Below are 20,049 nucleotides of genomic sequence, written 5' to 3'. Positions count from 1 at the left end.
TCAGAAAAACTGATCAACAAATGACAATACTGATGAGAGACCTGAAGTCCCTACCAGAATGTGATCAGGATGCAAACTTCAGACGCATTTAGATTTGAGCTGAGCCTGTTGTGTGCATAGTTCTGCTGAGGTCTAGCACTGTTTGCACGTTTCATCAAAATCTTTTGGGTCCTGGAAGACCAGGGTATCATGAGTATTGGTGTCCTGATCTGGGAGAAAGAATCTGTATGGACTGGAGAGAGGAATGGGGGAAGTTCCTTTCTACATTCCAAGAGCTAAAAGAAGAGTGTGATGATTACCTAATGGAAAATAGGTGGATGACATCAGAAAATATGCAGCAGCCACATGTGTGTGTACAGCTGAACACTAATGCTTGTAAAAGTCTTGAGGAGGCCTTTATCCAATAGCGGGTGTCAAATGTCTTTTGATGAGAATGATCTGTAAGGTGTTTTGCATTTTCATAATGCACAGAATGACTGTAACATTCCACGAAATTTAAAGTGATGATAGTTGTGAGAATTTTCTACTACGGAGATTCCTCCTAAGATAATGTGTCCCAGATAAGAAAACTGTGAGATCTGTCCAGCGCCAACCAAACTACTGTACACTATGTTACCACTGCATCACAACAGGAGTTTAATTAGCTACTAAAATAAATCAGGAAAAAGGAATGACAGTAATGTGAAATGAAAGCAAGTAGCCATACAATAAAATATGTATTCCATTATCCTTATGGCATAACACACAGCAGTCATTACATGCAGTTCAAGATATGTGGTTGTCATTGTTACAACAAAATACAGGAAATAAATGAGATCAGGCATTACAATCCAGTTGATGATGAGGTGTAAATTAAGCTCAAAACTGGACACAGAAGGAGGGAAAAAACCAGCTGTGTACACTTCTAAGGAACCATCTTCCCATTTGCCTCAAATTATTTAGGGAAACTACAGGAAACTTAATCTGGATTTGAACCTTGGCCCTTCTGAATACAAGTCCAGTGCCTAAACCACTGTGTCAACTTCTCACTAATGACAGAAAATAAAGCCATGACAGATGAGTAAAAATTCATGGACATGTTCTCAATGCATAACCCTACGTTATGAAGAGCTGATATAAATCCATTTTTGCTATACTAAGAAAGGAAAGATCGCTAAATGAACTATTCCACTGAAGTTCACAATGGAAAGAACTTTTATGGCAAAACAGAGCTGTTCAATGATAAGGATCAGAAATGAGATATCTGACACAATGGCAGAGCATGTAGCAATTTAATCTATTATTACTTCTTTTGAACTATTCCAGACTCATCAGATGTTTTCCAAAAACATATTCATACAAGATTGCAAATGACATGAGAAGAATGGCTTGGTAACTGGTTCCTGAACTGAAGCATATAGAGGAGGCACTGAATCATAGACAGGCACAATAAAAAAAAGACTTCTAAAATTTGGACAAAGGCTTCCTTCTGCAGCAGGAAACACATGGCCACTGACTCAGGACACAAGATCCTAACTGTGTCTGGTAGAGCAGCAATCAGGGGTGGGTAGTAGGGGTAAGGAAGAGACATGAAGCAGCAAGGGGGAGGGATGGAGGGATAGATGAGTATGGGTGGGGACTTGGTGGGAACAGGATAAGGTTGTTAGGTGTAGGTGGAGTGTTTGGAAGCTATGCTGTGTTGGGGTGGGGACTTCTCATGCCCACATAGAAAGCGACAGAGCAGCTGCAGCTTAATTGGTAGATCACATGGTTGCTTTCATGGGTGGCCCTGCCTTTGATGAGATATGGGATGTCTGTGACATGACTGGAGTATGTGGTATTGGGAGGATGTATGGGGGCAGGTCTTGCATCTAGGTCTATTGCAATGGATATGAAGCAAGGGGTTGGGAGCATGGGAAGAGTATAGAGAGACAAGCGAATCGCATGGGTTTGGTGGGCATAGGAGTACTGCTGTGGGAGGGGCGAGGAGGATATTCCTCATTTTAGGGAATGATGACAGGTAGTTGACACCCCACCTACCCCATCAAAGGCAGGGCCACCTGAGAAAGAGGCCATGTGCTCTTCCAACTAAGCAGCAACCACTGTACTACTTTCTATGTTGTCATGATATCTAACAGGCTGTCCATCCACATGAATGGCCACCATGAAACTGTGGCCAAGACAGCTGGACCACCCTGTTGCTGAAAATAATGCTCAACACAATGTGCTTCACTTTACCAATTGATTCATGGCGTGCACCATCTGGATGCTTCCTACTGACACCAGATTTTCTGAAATGTGCAAGTGGGAACTCACCTTGCAATATATCCTATGTTCCTGTAACCCTTCAATCTTCACTAGTTGCTGTCTTTTACCTACCTATCCCCTTCCCTGCTCTCACACCAATATTACATACTGTTATCCTGTCAATGACCCTACGAATCCTTTACCCCCCCCCCCCCCCCCAGCTTCTTGACACTGCAACAACATTATCCCATCTACACCAAGTCATTGCACACTCTCTCACGTAGCACTACATCTTCTGCCTCCCATTCCCTGCTATCCCTCCCCCTTCCTGTCTCATGTCGCCTTCTTAACCCTACCACCAGCCCGTCTGCGGCACTGTCAGCCACAGTCGGGCGCTAGTGCCCTGAAGCAGTAGTTATGACTGTGTGAGTTATGCTTGTTTGAATGTGTGTGTGTGTGTGTGTGTGTGTGTGTGTGTGTGTGTGTGTGTATTTCCTACTGCAGAAGGAGGTCTTTGAAAGTTTTAATATTTTAGAAGTATTTTTCAGTGTGTCTGTCTGCGACTCAGTGCCTCCTCTATATAAGAGTAGCTGTTTATCCTTTCTATGTTATTGTTATTCCATCTCAACTTTCCATTTGTTGGTTTCTGCATTGGATATTTTCTGAGAAAAGTATTTCTCAGTGAAATGGTTCTTCACAATAGAAATACACAATTATCATCCCATAAGTGAAACCCTGATATGAGGAAGTATTTAATCATAGAAGTATCTTAACACACTTCACAGCTAATCATACAGCTTCAATCTACAACTTATTGCTTTTTAGTCTTGTAAATGTCATAGAGGCTTTCTTCTGATAGTCATAGAGTTTTAGCATCAACACATCATAAGCCATTTGACATCCACTGTTGGACACAGGCCTCCTCTAGAGGTTTACAGGCATTACAGCATTAGAGTTTTCAGCCATTCATATGTATGTTGCTCCTGCATATTCTCTTAACAGGAAAAGGGGGAGGGGGTCATCAAACACAGCTTAACACTGGTGCATCTTTTGTTTTTATCAGTTTTCAGAAGATATAAAATAAACACCGAAGCAAAACATTCATTTTCTTTCTCTCCCAAGTGGCTGACATTTTTGTTCAAAAATGTTCAAAATTTCAGAATTTATTTTCTATTATTACACTTGCATTCACACAATGTTTTTTTCATCCATAGCATCCCAATTTCAGGAATTTATTCTCATTTTTAAGCGCTGTGGGAGTTTACATTAATACTGCATATAATAACTGCATGCCTGTTATTCTTTTTCTCTCAGCCTGCAGTCATCTTTTTATGATTTTACTACAATATGAAAATATATATCTTGAAATTTTTAGATGTTAATGTTAGGAAAATAGTTTTTTGTGACATATTATGCCTCCTTATTTTATGCAGAATTCAAACACATAAACCATTACTCATACTGTTTGCTTCATGTAAAATCATAATACAGTACAAAACTATCATGATAGTATTGCTTCCCAAAGAGTTTGGATACAGTCAGAGGTATTCCTATTTATGATGAATTAAATTTGTGTGTACTATGACTGTGTGTGATGAACTTCAGATCAGAGTTTAAGTACTGTGTAGCTGCGAAAAGTCAACAACAATATACTATCTCCACACAATGTCAGGATGGCCATGAATTCAGAAGCTTAGATTCCTTATATGGCCAGTAATAAATTTTTATCCTTTTATATGAGTCCATGCTTCAAATCTGAGGAGGAACTTCCAAAATATCTTTCAGCAATAATTTGGCTCTCAGCTTACAGTCAAACCTTGGGTAAGAGCTTTAAGGCAACACAGTAATGGTTTTAATACACATCACTCACATGCTTCTGGCTAAGCTATTACTTGCCTTATGTTAGGATTCTAGCTTTTTGGGCCATTATGGGTATTTGGATAGAATTAATGATCAAGTTCAAAAGTCACATGAGCACAGGGCAATGTATTTTTCTTAAAATTTCTTGAATAATTCTGTAATATATGTTTCAACATTTTTTGCAGCTATCCTCTTACCAGAAACTTCACAATCTACCCACATCTCTGGATATTAATATGTCTCATATACAGGCATTCGTACCAATGAATGCCTCCTTCCCAAGGCCTTGTCGAAGCCAAGCCAATACAAATCTGATCAGCTGACATTATTTCCCGTAATAAAAGAGTCTCTTGGGCATCAAGGAAGGTTGAAAGTGTTGAGAGACACTCTCAAACTTTGTTCCATCCAACACATGAATATTTTGATTTCTTATTTAGTCATACATGAGAACAAATACTTCTTTTGAACTATCTTTGCACAACTTACTCTTAGAACACAGCAATGAAGTATTTGAGAAGCAACTGTCTTTCACTAAAATCCTATGATGAACTGCAACATAAGAACATTCACCGGTAAACTTGGGAAGGCAGGGGAACCAGATCTGTCATTGACTATATAATAACATATCAGGAATTCAGGAAGGCTGTGAGGGACACACGTGTATTCAGGGGATTCTTTGACGACACTGATCATTATTTAATCTGCAGTGAAATTGGGATTGTGAGGCCGAAAGTGCAGGAGGTCAGGTCCATATGTAGGAGGATAAGAGTGGAGAAACTTCAGGATAAGGAAATCAGGCACAAGTACATAACAGCGATCTCAGAAAGGTACCAGTTAGTTGAATGTAGTCAATTACAGTCATTGGAAAAGGAATGGACAAGGTACAGGGACACAGTACTAGAAGTGGCTAAAAAATGCCTTGGAACAGTAGTGTGTAAAAGTAGGATGAAGCAAACAGCTTGGTGTAATGACACAGTCAAGGCAGCCTGTAAAAGGAAAAAGAAGGTGTATCAAAAATGGCTACATACTAGAACTCAGGTAGACAGAGAAGTTATGTTGAAGAAAGAAACAAAGCCAAACAGATAATTGCAGCATCCAAGAAGAAATCTTGGGAAGATTTTGGAAACAGGCTGGAGACTATGAGTCAAGCTGCTGGAAAACCATTCTGGAGTGTAAATAGTAGTCTTCGAAAGGGGGGTAAGAAGGAAATGACAAGTAATTTGGACAGGTCAGGAAAACTGCTGGTGAATCCTGTGGATGCCTTGGGCAGATGGAGGGAATATTTTCAAGAGTTGCTCAATGTAGGTGAAAATACGATCAGTAATGTTTCAGATTTCGAGGTAGAATGGATGATGATGGAAATAGGATCACATTTGAGGAAGTGGAGAAAATGGTCAATAAATTGCAGTGCAATAAAGCAGCTGGGGTTGATGAAATTAAGTCAGAACTCATCAAATACAGTGGAATGTCAGGTCTTAAATGGCTACACAGGATAATTGAAATGGCCTGGGAGTCGGGACAGGTTCCACCTCAGACTGGACAAAAGCAGTAATCACACCAATCTTTAAACATGGAAACAGAAAAGATAGTAACAACTACAGAGGTATCTCTTTAATCAGCGTTGTTGGTAAAATCTTCTCAGGTATTGTTGAAAGGAAAGTGCGAGTATTACTAGTGGACCAACTGGATGAAAATCAGTGTGGGTTTAGGCATCTTAGAGGTTGTCAGGACCAGATCTTTAGCTTACGGCAAATAATGGAGAAATGTTATGAGTGGAACAGGGAATTGTATCTATGCTTTATAGATCTAGAAAAGGCATATGACCGGGTTCCTAGGAGGAAGTTATTGTCTGTTCTACGAGATTATGGAATAGGAGGCAAACTTTTGCAAGCAATTAAAGGTCTTTACATGGATAGTCAGGCAGCAGTTAGAGTTGACGGTAAATTGAGTTCATGGTTCAGAGTAGTTTCAGGGGTAAGACAAGGCTGCAACCTGTCTCCACTGTTGTTCATATTATTTATGGATCATATGTTGAAAACAATAGACTGGCTGGGTGAGATTAAGATATGTGAACATAAAATAAGCAGTCTTGCATATGCGGATGACTTAGTTGTGATGGCAGATTTGATTGAAAGTTTGCAAAGTAATATTTCAGAGCTAGATCAGAAATGAAAGGACTATGGCATGAAGATTAGCATCTCCAGAACGAAAGTAATGTCAGTGGGAAAGAAATATAAACGGATTGAGTGCCAAATAGGAGGAACAAAGTTAGAACAGGTGGACGGTTTCAAGTACTTAGGATGCATATTCTCACAGGATGGCAACATAGTGAAAGAACTGGAAGCGAGGTGTAGCAAAGCTAATGCAGTGAGCGCTCAGCTACGATCTACTCTCTTCTGCAAGAAGTAAGTCAGTACCAAGACTAAGTTATCTGTGCACCGTTCCATCTTTCGACCAACTTTGTTGTATGGGAGCGAAAGCTGGGTGGATTCACGTTACCTTATCAACAAGGTTGAGGTTACGGATATGAAAGTAGCTAGGATGATTGCAGGTACTAGTAGATGGGAACAATGGCAGGAGGGTGTCCACAATGAGGAAATCAACGAAAAACTGGGAATGAACTCTATAGATGTAGCAGTCAGGGCGAACAGGCTTAGATGGTGGGGTCATGTTACACGCATGGGAGAAGCAAGGTAACCCAAGAGACTCATGGGTTCAGCAGTAGAGGGTAGGAGGAGTCGGGGCAGACCAAGGAGAAGGTACCTGGATTCGGTTAAGAATGATTTTGAAGTAATAGGTTTAACATCAGAAGAGGCACCAATGTTAGCACTGAATAGGGGATCATGGAGGAATTTTATAAGGGGGCTATGCTCCAGACTGAATGCAGAAAGGCATAATCAGTCTTAAATGATGATGATGATGAACTGCAACTGATTTATCAACTTATATGGTGTAACTACAACTCTTGCCTTCCAGTGAAAGCCTACCATTTGAAGCAGTTTCCGACACCTGCTTCTACACCTTGTCAATCTCTGTAATATACCTACTATGCTTTAAAACTGATTCCCTACTCTCAGTTCATAAATGTGTGTTTCAGTTGGATTTTATATTCAGTACTAATACTGACCTATCTGTTCACTTCCACTTGTCAAGCCTACAGGAGCAAGGTGACAGCCAAGACTGCAAACACTTTTTCTATAATATTTGTCAAATATCCTATGAGAATAGATGATCACAGACTAATAACCTTGTATGGTAATGATTAGTATCTTATGAATATCACTCTATATATAACAGCATTCTCTCCCACACAAACCTTCTTAAATCATTTGCTTTCACTTAATTTTGTCCTACTTTTTCGCTTGAGCAGCGATTTCGGTCAGCTTTTCCCTCCTGGTCTCATCTGAGTTTTTGTCTCTTAGTGTTTTCAAACTACCATTCTTCTCCTAATTAAGAGTTGTCTGTTGAGAAATCAGAAGATTTTATAAGTATTTCTCCAGTTGCTTCCATCTTGTAAATTGAAAAGGGCATAGACTTCTTCAATGCCATGTAGTGGATAGTCAAATGACTGATTATTTTAGTAAGAAAAAAATGTACAGAGTTTTGGGAAGAAGAGGAATTTTAGAAAAAGTGATCCATTTCAAACAACAGCCACATTTCAGTAAAATTGCTAAATGAACCAAACGAAACTTGTCCTCTTACCAGGAGCTACTTCCTGCAGTACTCCCCCTCCACCAAATCCTGGTGTCCTTCCGAAACACAGCGTGGGATAGGGAGGAAGGAAAGTCGTAAATGAGCAAAAACCTAAAAACCAGTAGCATACACTCATGTCTTCCAACTAACCTGACTTGCACCATCCCGGTACTGCAGTTTAGTGAGATCAGCATTCTTATTGCTTTGAAGACGAACTGGACTCAAACCCTCTGCTAGTTTCTGCAAACAACATAAAATAAGTTTTAGTCACACTAAAGATAATATGTCAAACATGTGACAGATTTCATTTGAAGCACATCAAAAGAAAAGAAATATTTTCAATTACATACTAAAAATTTGGTTAACTGTTTATTAAAAATAACTTAAGATTTAATTGGTAGAATTTATAAAGCAAAGCTGTGAAGGCACTGTGCACCATGAACATCCAAAAACAGCTGTGGCTTCTTTAGTCATTTACAATTTGTGAACACGGCTACTGTTTACGGCCTACTCCGTTTACATCTCATTCGTAGTTTACTGAATCATTTACAAAGTAATACAACTAATTTTTATGCACTGCTAATTACTATGTAAATGAAGCATAAATTTATTATTGCACATCACTATCTGAACAGTGTTTAAAAAGCAATGGAAGCACTGCAATTTACTACCACCAAAAAAGATAAAGACAATGTCCTCAATACAACACCCTGATATAGCAAATATCTGGATTTCATTTATGAAATATTTCATCCTCTCTACATTCTTGATAAAAACTATTACTCTGGAGTCTTTTTGTGTCAATTTTATCAAAAGGTTCTTGCAAATGTCTTGGTCCTTAAAAAGAGAGAAGGATCCTTTCAGACTATGGGAATATGCATGAATAGACAACCATTCTTTCCAGGATAATAATGTCAGACTCGAAAGAAAAGAAAGTGCTTACGACTTATTCCCTATTGATTTCCACATCTGGACACAAATGTTCTTCATACAAAACAGAGAAAAAAAGTTTCCAGCAACTGACTTCAGGTACAGGACAGAAACATTAATGCACCAGTCAACAAAATGGTTTGTGACCGTAGAATGGTTATCTACTTTAAAAGTTTGCTGAGAATAGTTGCATCAACATGACTTAAGTACGATGTAAGCATATTTTTGTCTACTGGTGAAATTCCAGCAAGCTGAGGTTTTTACTAACCCTGCCATGTTCCCCATGTTGTTATAGCTTTGCTTAGTCTTTTTTCTTGACCATTAAGAAAGACTACTGAAAGTCATCTGACAGTATGGTTTGGAATCAGACACCTGCTAGATAGCTGTCTTCCAATGCTGCCAAAAACAATCATTACGGAAATTCAGCAGCAGATATGAGAATGCCATTTTAAAATGCAATGTGTAGAAAGTACTTGCTAAGAGATTGTGTATTCTTTTACACCAAGATCGTGTTACACATCATTCAAAACAGAGTTAGAGCATGGACAAAGATAAGAGTATTTAATGACATTAATAGGTCACTACAGTGACTGGAGATGATATGATATTATTAAATACCTTAACCTAACAGTGACAATACACCTTCATGCAAAAACACCAGTTGATAAGGTAAGAACAAACTCATGAAAAGTAGCAATAAAACCAAAGTTTCAATTTTACAACAATTTTTGGATATATAGCAGACTTATGAGCCAATCACTAGCCACAGCAGATATGTGCAGGGATGAAAATTCATGTACCACCACCAGTATTTCAGCTTAGGTGTCTACGAAACGTAGTGACTGTTCAGTTGTGAACAACACAAATTTTGAAAATCTCACCAAAATGAGCTCTGCCGGATGAAAGTCAGTACTTCTCAACATGAATTGCTTGTAATCAACAACATGCATGCACCTGTAACATATGAAACTGTAGCTACATGTAATATTCACTCACAATTCGATTGTATCATAATGTCTTGCTCAGTACCATTTTTTGCATTACTTCTGATACCATGAAATCTTACCAGCTTTTATTTCAGTACTTAAAACAGGTGATTCAATCTCCAATATGAAAATACGTCCAAATAACAATAAAAAAGATTCTACTTACCTGGAGGCAGTGGATACACAAACCATTGTATACTAAATATGTAGGCCGTAGGAAATGAAGTATATAGGGATTACGTATGGAAGTCACAAAGCCTTAGAGTTGAGGTATAAGCAGTAGCTGTCAAAATCTGAATTCTTTGGTTTGACCAGGAAATAAAAATTTTAGAATTTTTGAAGGTGTAGCAGAAGCTCCCGAGACAAAACTATTGTCCTTTGAGAAGAAAAATCAATAATTAACTGCCAACAACAAAGGAGGTTTGAAAATCTGAGTCAGAAGGCGGTTTGGTTGGGTTGGGTTGGGTTTGGAGGGGGGGGGGGGAACACGACGACCATACAGCAAGGTCATCGGTCTCATCGGATTAGGGAAGGATGGGGAAGGAAGTTGGCCATGCCCTTTCAAAGGAACCATCCCAGCACTTGCCTGGAGCAATTTAGGGAAATCACAGAGAACCTAAATCAGGATGGCCGGATGTAGATTTAACCATCTCCTACCGAATGCGAGTCCAGTGTGCTAACCACTGCGCCACCTCGCTCAGTCAGGAGGCAGTTAACAGGCCACACTGAACTATTAAAATACTGCAGATGATACCAAGATAAGCAGCAACAGAGAAAAAAGTAAAACAAAGGCAAAAAATGTTTGTGTATGTGGGGGCAGAGGGAGGGAGGCGGACGGACGGAGGGAGGTAGGGGGTAGCGTGGCGGGGGGGTGGGAGGTAGGGAGGCGGGGAGGGGAGGTAGGGGGGCGAGGGGGGTAGGGGGGTCGGGGGGAGGTAGGGGGTCGGGGGAGGTAGGCGGGGGGCGGGAGGGAGGTAGGCGGGGGGAGGGAGGGAGGTAGGCGGGGGAGGGAGGGAGGTAGGCGGGGGGAGGGAGGGAGGTAGGCGGGGGGAGGGAGGGAGGTAGGCGGGGGGAGGGAGGGAGGTAGGCGGGGGGAGGGAGGGAGGTAGGCGGGGGGAGGGAGGGAGGTAGGCGGGGGGAGGGAGGGAGGTAGGCGGGGGGAGGGAGGGAGGTAGGCGGGGGCGCGGGGGGAGGTAGGGGGAGGGAGGGAGGGAGGCAGGCGGGGGGAGGGAGGGAGGCAGGCGGGGGGAGGGAGGGAGGGAGGCAGGCGGGGGGAGGGAGGGAGGGAGGCAGGCGGGGGGAGGGAGGGAGGGAGGCAGGCGGGGGGAGGGAGGGAGGGAGGCAGGCGGGGGGAGGGAGGGAGGGAGGCAGGCGGGGGGAGGGAGGGAGGGAGGCAGGCGGGGGGAGGGAGGGAGGGAGGCAGGCGGGGGGAGGGAGGGAGGGAGGGAGGCAGGCGGGGGGAGGGAGGGAGGGAGGGAGGCAGGCGGGGGGAGGGAGGGAGGGAGGCAGGCGGGGGGAGGTAGGGAGGCAGGCGGGGGGAGGTAGGGAGGCAGGCGGGGGGAGGTAGGGAGGCAGGCGGGGGGAGGGAGGGAGGCAGGCGGGGGGAGGGAGGGAGGCAGGCGGGGGGAGGGAGGGAGGGAGGGAGGCGGGGGGAGGGAGGGAGGCAGGCGGGGGGAGGGAGGGAGGGAGGGAGGCAGGCGGGGGGAGGGAGGGAGGCAGGCGGGGGGAGGGAGGGAGGCAGGCGGGGGGAGGGAGGGAGGCAGGCGGGGGGAGGGAGGGAGGCAGGTGGGGGGAGGCGGAGGGAGGGAGGCAGGCGGGGGGAGGGAGGCAGGCGGGGGGAGGCGGAGGGAGGGAGGCAGGCGGAGGGAGGCAGAGGGAGGGAGGGAGGCAGAGGGAGGCAGAGGGAGGGAGGGAGGCAGGCGGAGGGAGGCAGAGGGAGGGAGGGAGGCAGGCGGAGGGAGGCAGAGGGAGGGAGGGAGGCAGAGGGAGGGAGGGAGGCAGAGGGAGGGAGGGAGGCAGAGGGAGGGAGGGAGGCAGGCGGAGGGAGGCAGAGGGAGGGAGGGAGGCAGGCGGAGGGAGGCAGAGGGAGGGAGGGAGGCAGGCGGAGGGAGGCAGAGGGAGGGAGGGAGGCAGGCGGAGGGAGGCAGAGGGAGGGAGGGAGGCAGAGGGAGGGAGGGAGGCAGAGGGAGGGAGGGAGGCAGAGGGAGGGAGGGAGGCAGAGGGAGGGAGGGAGGCAGAGGGAGGGAGGGAGGCAGAGGGAGGGAGGGAGGCAGAGGGAGGGAGGGAGGCAGAGGGAGGGAGGGAGGCAGGCGGAGGGAGGCAGAGGGAGGGAGGGAGGCAGGCGGAGGGAGGCAGAGGGAGGGAGGGAGGCAGGCAGAGGGAGGCAGAGGGAGGGAGGGAGGCAGGCGGAGGGAGGCAGAGGGAGGGAGGGAGGCGGAGGGAGGGAGGGAGGGAGGCAGAGGGAGGGAGGGAGGCAGAGGGAGGGAGGCAGAGGGAGGGAGGGAGGCGGAGGGAGGGAGGGAGGCAGAGGGAGAGAGGGAGGCAGAGGGAGGGAGGGAGGCAGGCGGAGGGAGGGAGGCGGAGGGAGGGAGGGAGGCGGAGGGAGGCAGGCGGAGGGAGGCGGAGGGAGGCAGGCGGAGGGAGGCGGAGGGAGGCAGGCGGAGGGAGGCGGAGGGAGGCAGGCGGAGGGTGGCGGAGGGAGGGAGGCGGAGGGAGGGAGGGAGGCGGAGGGAGGGAGGGAGGGAGGCGGAGGGAGGGAGGGAGGGAGGCGGAGGGAGGGAGGGAGGCGGAGGGAGGGAGGGAGGCGGAGGGAGGGAGGGAGGCGGAGGGAGGGAGGCGGAGGGAGGGAGGCGGAGGGAGGGAGGGAGGCGGAGGGAGGGAGGGAGGGAGGCGGAGGGAGGGAGGGAGGGAGGCGGAGGGAGGGAGGGAGGCGGAGGGAGGGAGGGAGGCGGAGGGAGGGAGGGAGGCGGAGGGAGGCGGAGGGAGGGAGGGAGGGAGGCGGAGGGAGGCGGAGGGAGGGAGGGAGGGAGGCGGAGGGAGGGAGGGAGGGAGGCGGAGGGAGGGAGGCGGAGGGAGGGAGGCGGAGGGAGGGAGGGAGGGAGGCGGAGGGAGGGAGGGAGGGAGGGAGGGAGGGAGGGAGGGAGGGAGGGAGGCGGAGGGACGGAGGGAGGGAGGGAGGCGGAGGGACGGAGGGAGGGAGGGAGGCGGAGGGACGGAGGGAGGGAGGGAGGCGGAGGGACGGAGGGAGGGAGGGAGGCGGAGTGAGGGAGGGAGGCAGGCGGAGTGAGGGAGGGAGGCAGGCGGAGTGAGGGAGGGAGGCAGGCGGAGTGAGGGAGGGAGGCAGGCGGAGTGAGGGAGGGAGGCAGGCGGAGTGAGGGAGGGAGGCAGGCGGAGTGAGGGAGGGAGGCAGGCGGAGTGAGGGAGGGAGGCAGGCGGAGTGAGGGAGGGAGGCAGGCGGAGTGAGGGAGGGAGGCAGGCGGAGTGAGGGAGGGAGGCAGGCGGAGTGAGGGAGGGAGGCAGGCGGAGTGAGGGAGGGAGGCAGGCGGAGTGAGGGAGGGAGGCAGGCGGAGTGAGGGAGGGAGGCAGGCGGAGTGAGGGAGGGAGGCAGGCGGAGTGAGGGAGGGAGGCAGGCGGAGTGAGGGAGGGAGGCAGGCGGAGTGAGGGAGGGAGGCAGGCGGAGTGAGGGAGGGAGGCAGGCGGAGTGAGGGAGGGAGGCAGGCGGAGTGAGGGAGGGAGGCAGGCGGAGTGAGGGAGGGAGGCAGGCGGAGTGAGGGAGGGAGGCAGGCGGAGTGAGGGAGGGAGGCAGGCGGAGTGAGGGAGGGAGGCAGGCGGAGTGAGGGAGGGAGGCAGGCGGAGTGAGGGAGGGAGGCAGGCGGAGTGAGGGAGGGAGGCAGGCGGAGTGAGGGAGGGAGGCAGGCGGAGTGAGGGAGGGAGGCAGGCGGAGTGAGGGAGGGAGGCAGGCGGAGTGAGGGAGGGAGGCAGGCGGAGTGAGGGAGGGAGGCAGGCGGAGTGAGGGAGGGAGGCAGGCGGAGTGAGGGAGGGAGGCAGGCGGAGTGAGGGAGGGAGGCAGGCGGAGTGAGGGAGGGAGGCAGGCGGAGTGAGGGAGGGAGGCAGGCGGAGTGAGGGAGGGAGGCAGGCGGAGTGAGGGAGGGAGGCAGGCGGAGTGAGGGAGGGAGGCAGGCGGAGTGAGGGAGGGAGGCAGGCGGAGTGAGGGAGGGAGGCAGGCGGAGTGAGGGAGGGAGGCAGGCGGAGTGAGGGAGGGAGGCAGGCGGAGTGAGGGAGGGAGGCAGGCGGAGTGAGGGAGGGAGGCAGGCGGAGTGAGGGAGGGAGGCAGGCGGAGTGAGGGAGGGAGGCAGGCGGAGTGAGGGAGGGAGGCAGGCGGAGTGAGGGAGGGAGGCAGGCGGAGTGAGGGAGGGAGGCAGGCGGAGTGAGGGAGGCAGGCGGAGTGAGGGAGGCAGGCGGAGTGAGGGAGGTAGGCGGAGTGAGGGAGGTAGGCGGAGTGAGGGAGGTAGGCGGAGTGAGGGAGGTAGGTGGAGTGAGGGAGGTAGGTGGAGTGAGGGAGGTAGGTGGAGTGAGGGAGGTAGGTGGAGTGAGGGAGGTAGGTGGAGTGAGGGAGGTAGGTGGAGTGAGGGAGGTAGGTGGAGTGAGGGAGGTAGGTGGAGTGAGGGAGGTAGGTGGAGTGTGGGAGGTAGGTGGAGTGAGGGAGGTAGGTGGAGTGAGGGAGGTAGGTGGAGTTAGGGAGGGAGGTAGGTGGAGTGGAGGGAGGGAGGGAAGTGGCAGGAGGGAGGGAGAGAAGTGGCAGTAGGGAGGGAGGGAAGTGGCAGTAGGGAGGGAGGGTGGGAAGTGGCAGGAGGGAGGGAGGGAGAATACATCAAATTTAAGAGAGAGGGAAGAGGGTTTGTGAAGGATAGGGAAAAGACATGGAAATGAGTACTGCCAATCGAAAAAGGAAGATAAGGGTTTAACATCACTTTGATAACGAAGTCATTAGAGATGGCATAAAGGCTGGAATTGGAGAACCATGGGAAGGAATCCTGCTATGCCCTATCAAGGGAACCATCCTGGCAGTTGCCTTAAGTAATTTAGAGAAAATATGGAAAAAAGTCAATCTGGATGACTGTATGGAGTTAGGCTACCATCCACATGAATAAAAGTGCAGTTTATTAACACTGCAACATCTTGTTGCGTGTACTGGGGGTGGAAATAACGCAGACAACAAAAAAGAGTAGTCAGTGTAAAGTGAAGCAATGTGAGCACCAGGAACTATTCACATACTGTAGAGAAAGCTCAAACTTGTGGAGTTCTGACCCAATGGGTGTAGGTAGAAAGAACCTAAATCAAATATACAAGGAAGCAAGCAAAGTATGAGAGTTGATCCAGAAGTAAGGATCCATTTCTTTTTTACAAATAGACAACATTGCTTATTTCCACAGAAGTTTACAATGTTGGAAAGACAAAACTTAGCTCTGTTTTTCCACATAAGTGCCATCTTTTTCTATGCATTTTTGCAGATGGTGCTCCAGTTTCTGGATCCTCATGTTGCTGAACTCTGCTGCCAACCCGTTGAAGAAGCATTTCACGTCTTTTTTTTAATTCACCATTGGTACAGAAGCATTGGCCACCTAAGTGTTCCTTTAACTTGGGGAACAAGTGACAATCACTAGGAATGAGGTCCGGACTGTAAGGCAGGTGAGGCGCAACTGTCCAACCACAGTTTGTCAAAAGTTCATGGGTTTGGCAGGAAACGTGAGGTCAGTCGTTATCGTAAAGCAGCGTTATAAATTGTACTCTTCAGCAGTTCTGAATAGCTTGCCCGAGTTTTTGTAGTGTTTCACAATAACCGTCCGAGCTGATTATTGTCCCAGGTTCCATGAAATCTAGCACCAGTGTCCCCTTATAACCCCAAAACACAGTTGCCATGACTTTGCAGAAGGAGTTTGTTTGAACTTCTTTGCAACTGGTGACCTGAGTGATGCCATTGTTTGGATGTTTGTTTCATTCTGGGAGTGAAATGAAGCACCTACGTTTCAACTTCCATAACAATGGAGTACAGCAATCCTTCCTTACCTTCTTGACACTTTTGAAGAAATAGGCGAGCACAGTGAAGGCACGTCTCCTTGTGTTTTGCTGCCAACATACTTGGTACCCATTGAGCACAACACTTATGATTCCCAGTTTTTCCATCAAAGCTCTTTCAACTGTATGGTAAGTACTTCCAGGAATCTGAGCAATGGATGGTGATCCCTGTATTTTGAAGCACTTTGCGTTGGACCATCTCAATAACTGTGTCCGAAACTGAAAGTCTTCCACTCCGTTCTTCATCATGGAGGGGTAATGGGAAGGGCAGGCGATACGTATGAATGCACTGTGCAGTTGCTGCACATTATGCAAATATGGACTTCATTCCAACTGGCACTAATGTCCCTGCACCAATTTGGGACGTGTTGAACTGAAAGTCTTCCACTCCGTTCATCATCATGGAGGGGTAATGGGAAGGGCAGGCGATACGTATGAATGCACTGTGCAGTTGCTGCACATTATGCAAATATGGACTTCATTCCAACTGGCACTAATGTCCCTGCACCAATTTGGGACGTGTTGAACTGACATACACTTGTCGCTTTACACTTGTGTAACTCACGATGAATAACCATGGGTGGAGCCCCTTTCATGTGCAAAAACTGGATCACAGAATGAATCTCGCTCTTGACGGGATCAGCAATGGGCACCTCCATTGCAAATGGCTGCTAAGACAATACAGAATTGTGCAGCGAAGCGAGGCTGAGTGGAATCAAGAGTGGGGGAACCGAAGAGCACAGAAGTGTTGACAGATTTCACTTAGCACCTTCCCATGCAGCTGGAGCCCTTTGGGAACCTTACTGCTGGAGCACCCTCATATTATGTACTACCAGTAACCTGTATGCTCCAAGCTACCATATGAAGTTTAGCAGAGAGTATTTTTTGTTACCATTATCACTTCCCCTCCGCTTTTCTAGAACAATTTTCGAATGGCACACATAAGAATGACATTCGATAAAGGTCTATTATGAGCTCTGATTTATCTGATATTCCCTTTATGCCCATTTTGTGAGATGTATACAGAATGAAGTAATATACGAGACTGAATTCTTCTCAGAAAATAGACTCTGAATACAATAAGTAAATATCTCTGTAATGTACTGAGTCTCTCTTATGATCTACACCATGAGAGTTTCCTGAGCACCTCCATGATGCTCAATAACAGAATAAATCTTTGATGAAAGATCCCATTCTTCTTTGAATATTTTCAATTGCATCATTTCAATTTCTTCCAATTGATCACACATTGTAAACACCCCAGACTGATAAGCAACAATCGACAATTAGTCGAAGAAGTGTTTTGTGAACCACTGCTTTTCTGGATGAATTAGATTTTTCTAGGATTCTTCCAATAAATCTCAATCAGGTAGCTGCATTCCTGTAAGAAATATTATGTGCTTATTCCACATCAGTTCACTCTGGATGCATACTCCTAGATATTTATGGTTGTTACATTTCCCAGTGATTGATCACCAATTGTGCAATTGAACAATAACAAGTCTGTCTCTATCTTAATAATGCTCTTCCGAGTGTTATGTCGAGTTTCTGCCTCCATTATATGCAAAATATTCCAACAACCAATCCTGCCATCTTCTTTAGCTGCTGCGTGTTTTACTGTTATGTGTACTCTCTGTCTGGATTCCAGCCACTCCGAACTACTGTCTGTCTCACGCTGCCATTGTATTTTTAATCCCGAATCCACTGCACTCTTTGATGCTCTTGTTTTTCACAGCTTGCACTAATTTTTTGTGTAACATAATTCTCTCTCTGATGTATGGGATAATAATTAATAATCAATAAATTAAGGGCCGGACCACAAACATTTTGTAAACTGAAACCTCTGTATCTGTTTATTAGATTTTCTGACAACTTTATTTCGATCAACTCCTTAATTATGCCAATCCAGAACCTTCATATTTGCACCATGGTGCTGGTTTCATCATATTTCATTTCACAGTTATATTCAAAGCAGTGCCCGGCAACAGCTGATTGGCTTGGTTGCTTTAGTTGGGTTTGTTTCTGTTGTTCCTTGTGTCTCTCCTCAACTGTTCTGACAGTCTGCCCCCATGTGATATGTGCCACAATCACATGGACTGTCATACAAATCTAGATTGTCCTTAACCTCACAAAGCACACTCTGAAATGAAGGAACTAGAATCCACCAAGTTGAAACCAACATGTTTCTATCAGCACATGGACAATGTGTGTGGCGTGGTCACTTGGAGTGGAAAAGTGTGAAGAGTTCCTGGAACATTTAACCTCTACCCATCATAATACCAAATTCATGACAGAACTTGAGAAAGAGCGCCAGCTATCTTTCTTCACCGTGTTAGTTAAGAGAAGAAGGGAAAGATCCCGGGATCTCAGAGTATATAGAAAACATATGCACACTTATTTCTATGTCCATGTCTTGAGCCATCATCATTTATTACAAAGAAATTTGGTGCTGAAGACATTGGTCCATAGAGCTCCAACACTTTCAGACAAGGAGAGCCTCAATGAAGAACTGTGACACCTATGAATTCTGAAGGAATGGGTACTCAAACCATCAAATTGAAGAGGTGATGCAGTCACAATCGACAACAGCTAAGAAAGAGGAGTCAAAAATTGCTTATCTCCCTTATGACAGCTTAGTATCTAGAAAGAGCAGTAGACTCTACAGACTCTTGGCATCCAGTGTATTTTGCTCCCTTCAACTAAAATAAAATGTGTTCTTTGTAATGTTAAAGAGCATCTACGTCTCCGAAATTCAGGTGTGTATTGCATTCAAGCATGTGTAACATAGGGCAGACTATCAGAACAGCTATGGATAGATGCAAGGAACATGAGCAACACATGACTAAAACAACCAAGCAAATCAGCTGTAGCCAAGCTCTGCCTCGGAAAATATTGTGAAATGAATAGATGAGACGAGCATCGTGGTCCAAACACGATGTTTCTGGGAGAATATAGTTAAGGAGTCAATAGAAACAAAGACATAATTTGTAAGAAAATTTAATGAACAAGGACAGAGGGTTCAATTTAAACAATGCCTGTGGTCCAGCATTCAGTATATCAAAATCCTGCTGGCCATCACATCCGTTAGAGTTTGAAAATGTTGAGAGAATTATTTTACACAGAATACCAGTGAGAGCTCTGAAAAAGGTATCGAAGGGTATAATGGACACTGGGAATCAAACTTGGCTAAAGAAAGCAATGTAAGACCAACAACATTTCACATTCTGGATGGGGTGCAGGCAACGGGTACAAATAACAGAAAAATTTGCAGCAATTGAAGGTGATGGCTGAGCCAGTTGTCAAAATATTGTGCAGAAAATAAAAACAACTCACAACAACAACAACCAATAGCTTACTATTAATCAGTCATAATGAGAAAACCTGATAGATCACCGTCTCTATATCTAACTACAAATTACATTTATTTCTGCTGAGGGTCAACTGCAGGTATTTATGTCTAGTGTTGATCTCCCCCATGTATTCCTGCCTTTTTCTTTAATTATCTGGCATGCAGCTTTCCTTGCACACAACAGTTCCATCCATAAACTGCATCACAGGTCTTCAAACACTGTACACCATATCATTTATATGGGAATATTTTAGGCACCAGGGAGAAAAAGTAGCGAGGTGGTGAGGATGAAGGTTAGTGGATCCCACCACTTACGCAGCTTACTGTACCATTCCAATGGATTGTTAATCAAGTGAAAACGTGCTACCCAGTACAAACATATTTTCACAGTTTTGAAAGTCTGGTGAAAACACAATCTGTCTTTCAATGCCATTTTAACACAGTGTGAAACCAAACTGATCCATCAGATAATGTTTGTCAAATATGGAAAAGCAACCTTGACTGAACTGAACTGATTAAAAAATGATGTTGGGGTATTTGAACTGTTTGGAGCCCTGAAAATATTGCAGCTGTTCAATAGGTAATTGTTAGAATAATAAATAAACAAACACCATTTCAATGACAATTTTTTATTTACCAACAACCAATTTCAATCTGTGCTGCAGCTCATCTTCAGGCCTGGCTCTGAAACAGCACTTAGCAGTACCAGGAACTTCAATTTCTCTAGTTTTGTTAATACACAAAGGTTCAGGTACTGAATAGGTAAAAATCCTCATTTACTTCAGGAGGAGCCTCTACATGTTCAGAAAGCTATAGTGTGTTCCACAAACGATATAACGGACTGCCATTCCTCCCCCCCCACCCCTCCCCACCCACCCACCCTAACATACGCGCGCACACGCGCACACACACGCACACACACGCACACAC

The 20,049-nt window shown here is 46.6% G+C and overlaps 1 protein-coding gene across 5 annotated transcripts in view; it reads right to left on the bottom strand.

The window, feature by feature from the left end:
* LOC126253204 (inositol polyphosphate-5-phosphatase A) overlaps positions 1-20,049 on the bottom strand; it is a 373,218-nt gene that overhangs the window by 169,435 nt on the left and 183,734 nt on the right. For all 5 annotated transcript variants that reach the window (XM_049954379.1, XM_049954380.1, XM_049954376.1 and 2 more), the window contains one exon: positions 7,930-8,019. In XM_049954379.1, coding sequence (XP_049810336.1) covers positions 7,930-8,019 — 90 coding nt within the window. The remainder of the gene's footprint in view (positions 1-7,929; positions 8,020-20,049) is intronic.

The sequence above is a fragment of the Schistocerca nitens genome, chromosome 4 (assembly GCF_023898315.1).
Source record: "Schistocerca nitens isolate TAMUIC-IGC-003100 chromosome 4, iqSchNite1.1, whole genome shotgun sequence".
NCBI lineage: Eukaryota > Metazoa > Arthropoda > Insecta > Orthoptera > Acrididae > Schistocerca > Schistocerca nitens.
The sequence above is the reverse complement of the archived record's forward strand: the minus strand, read 5'-3'. Positions and strand labels throughout refer to the sequence as shown.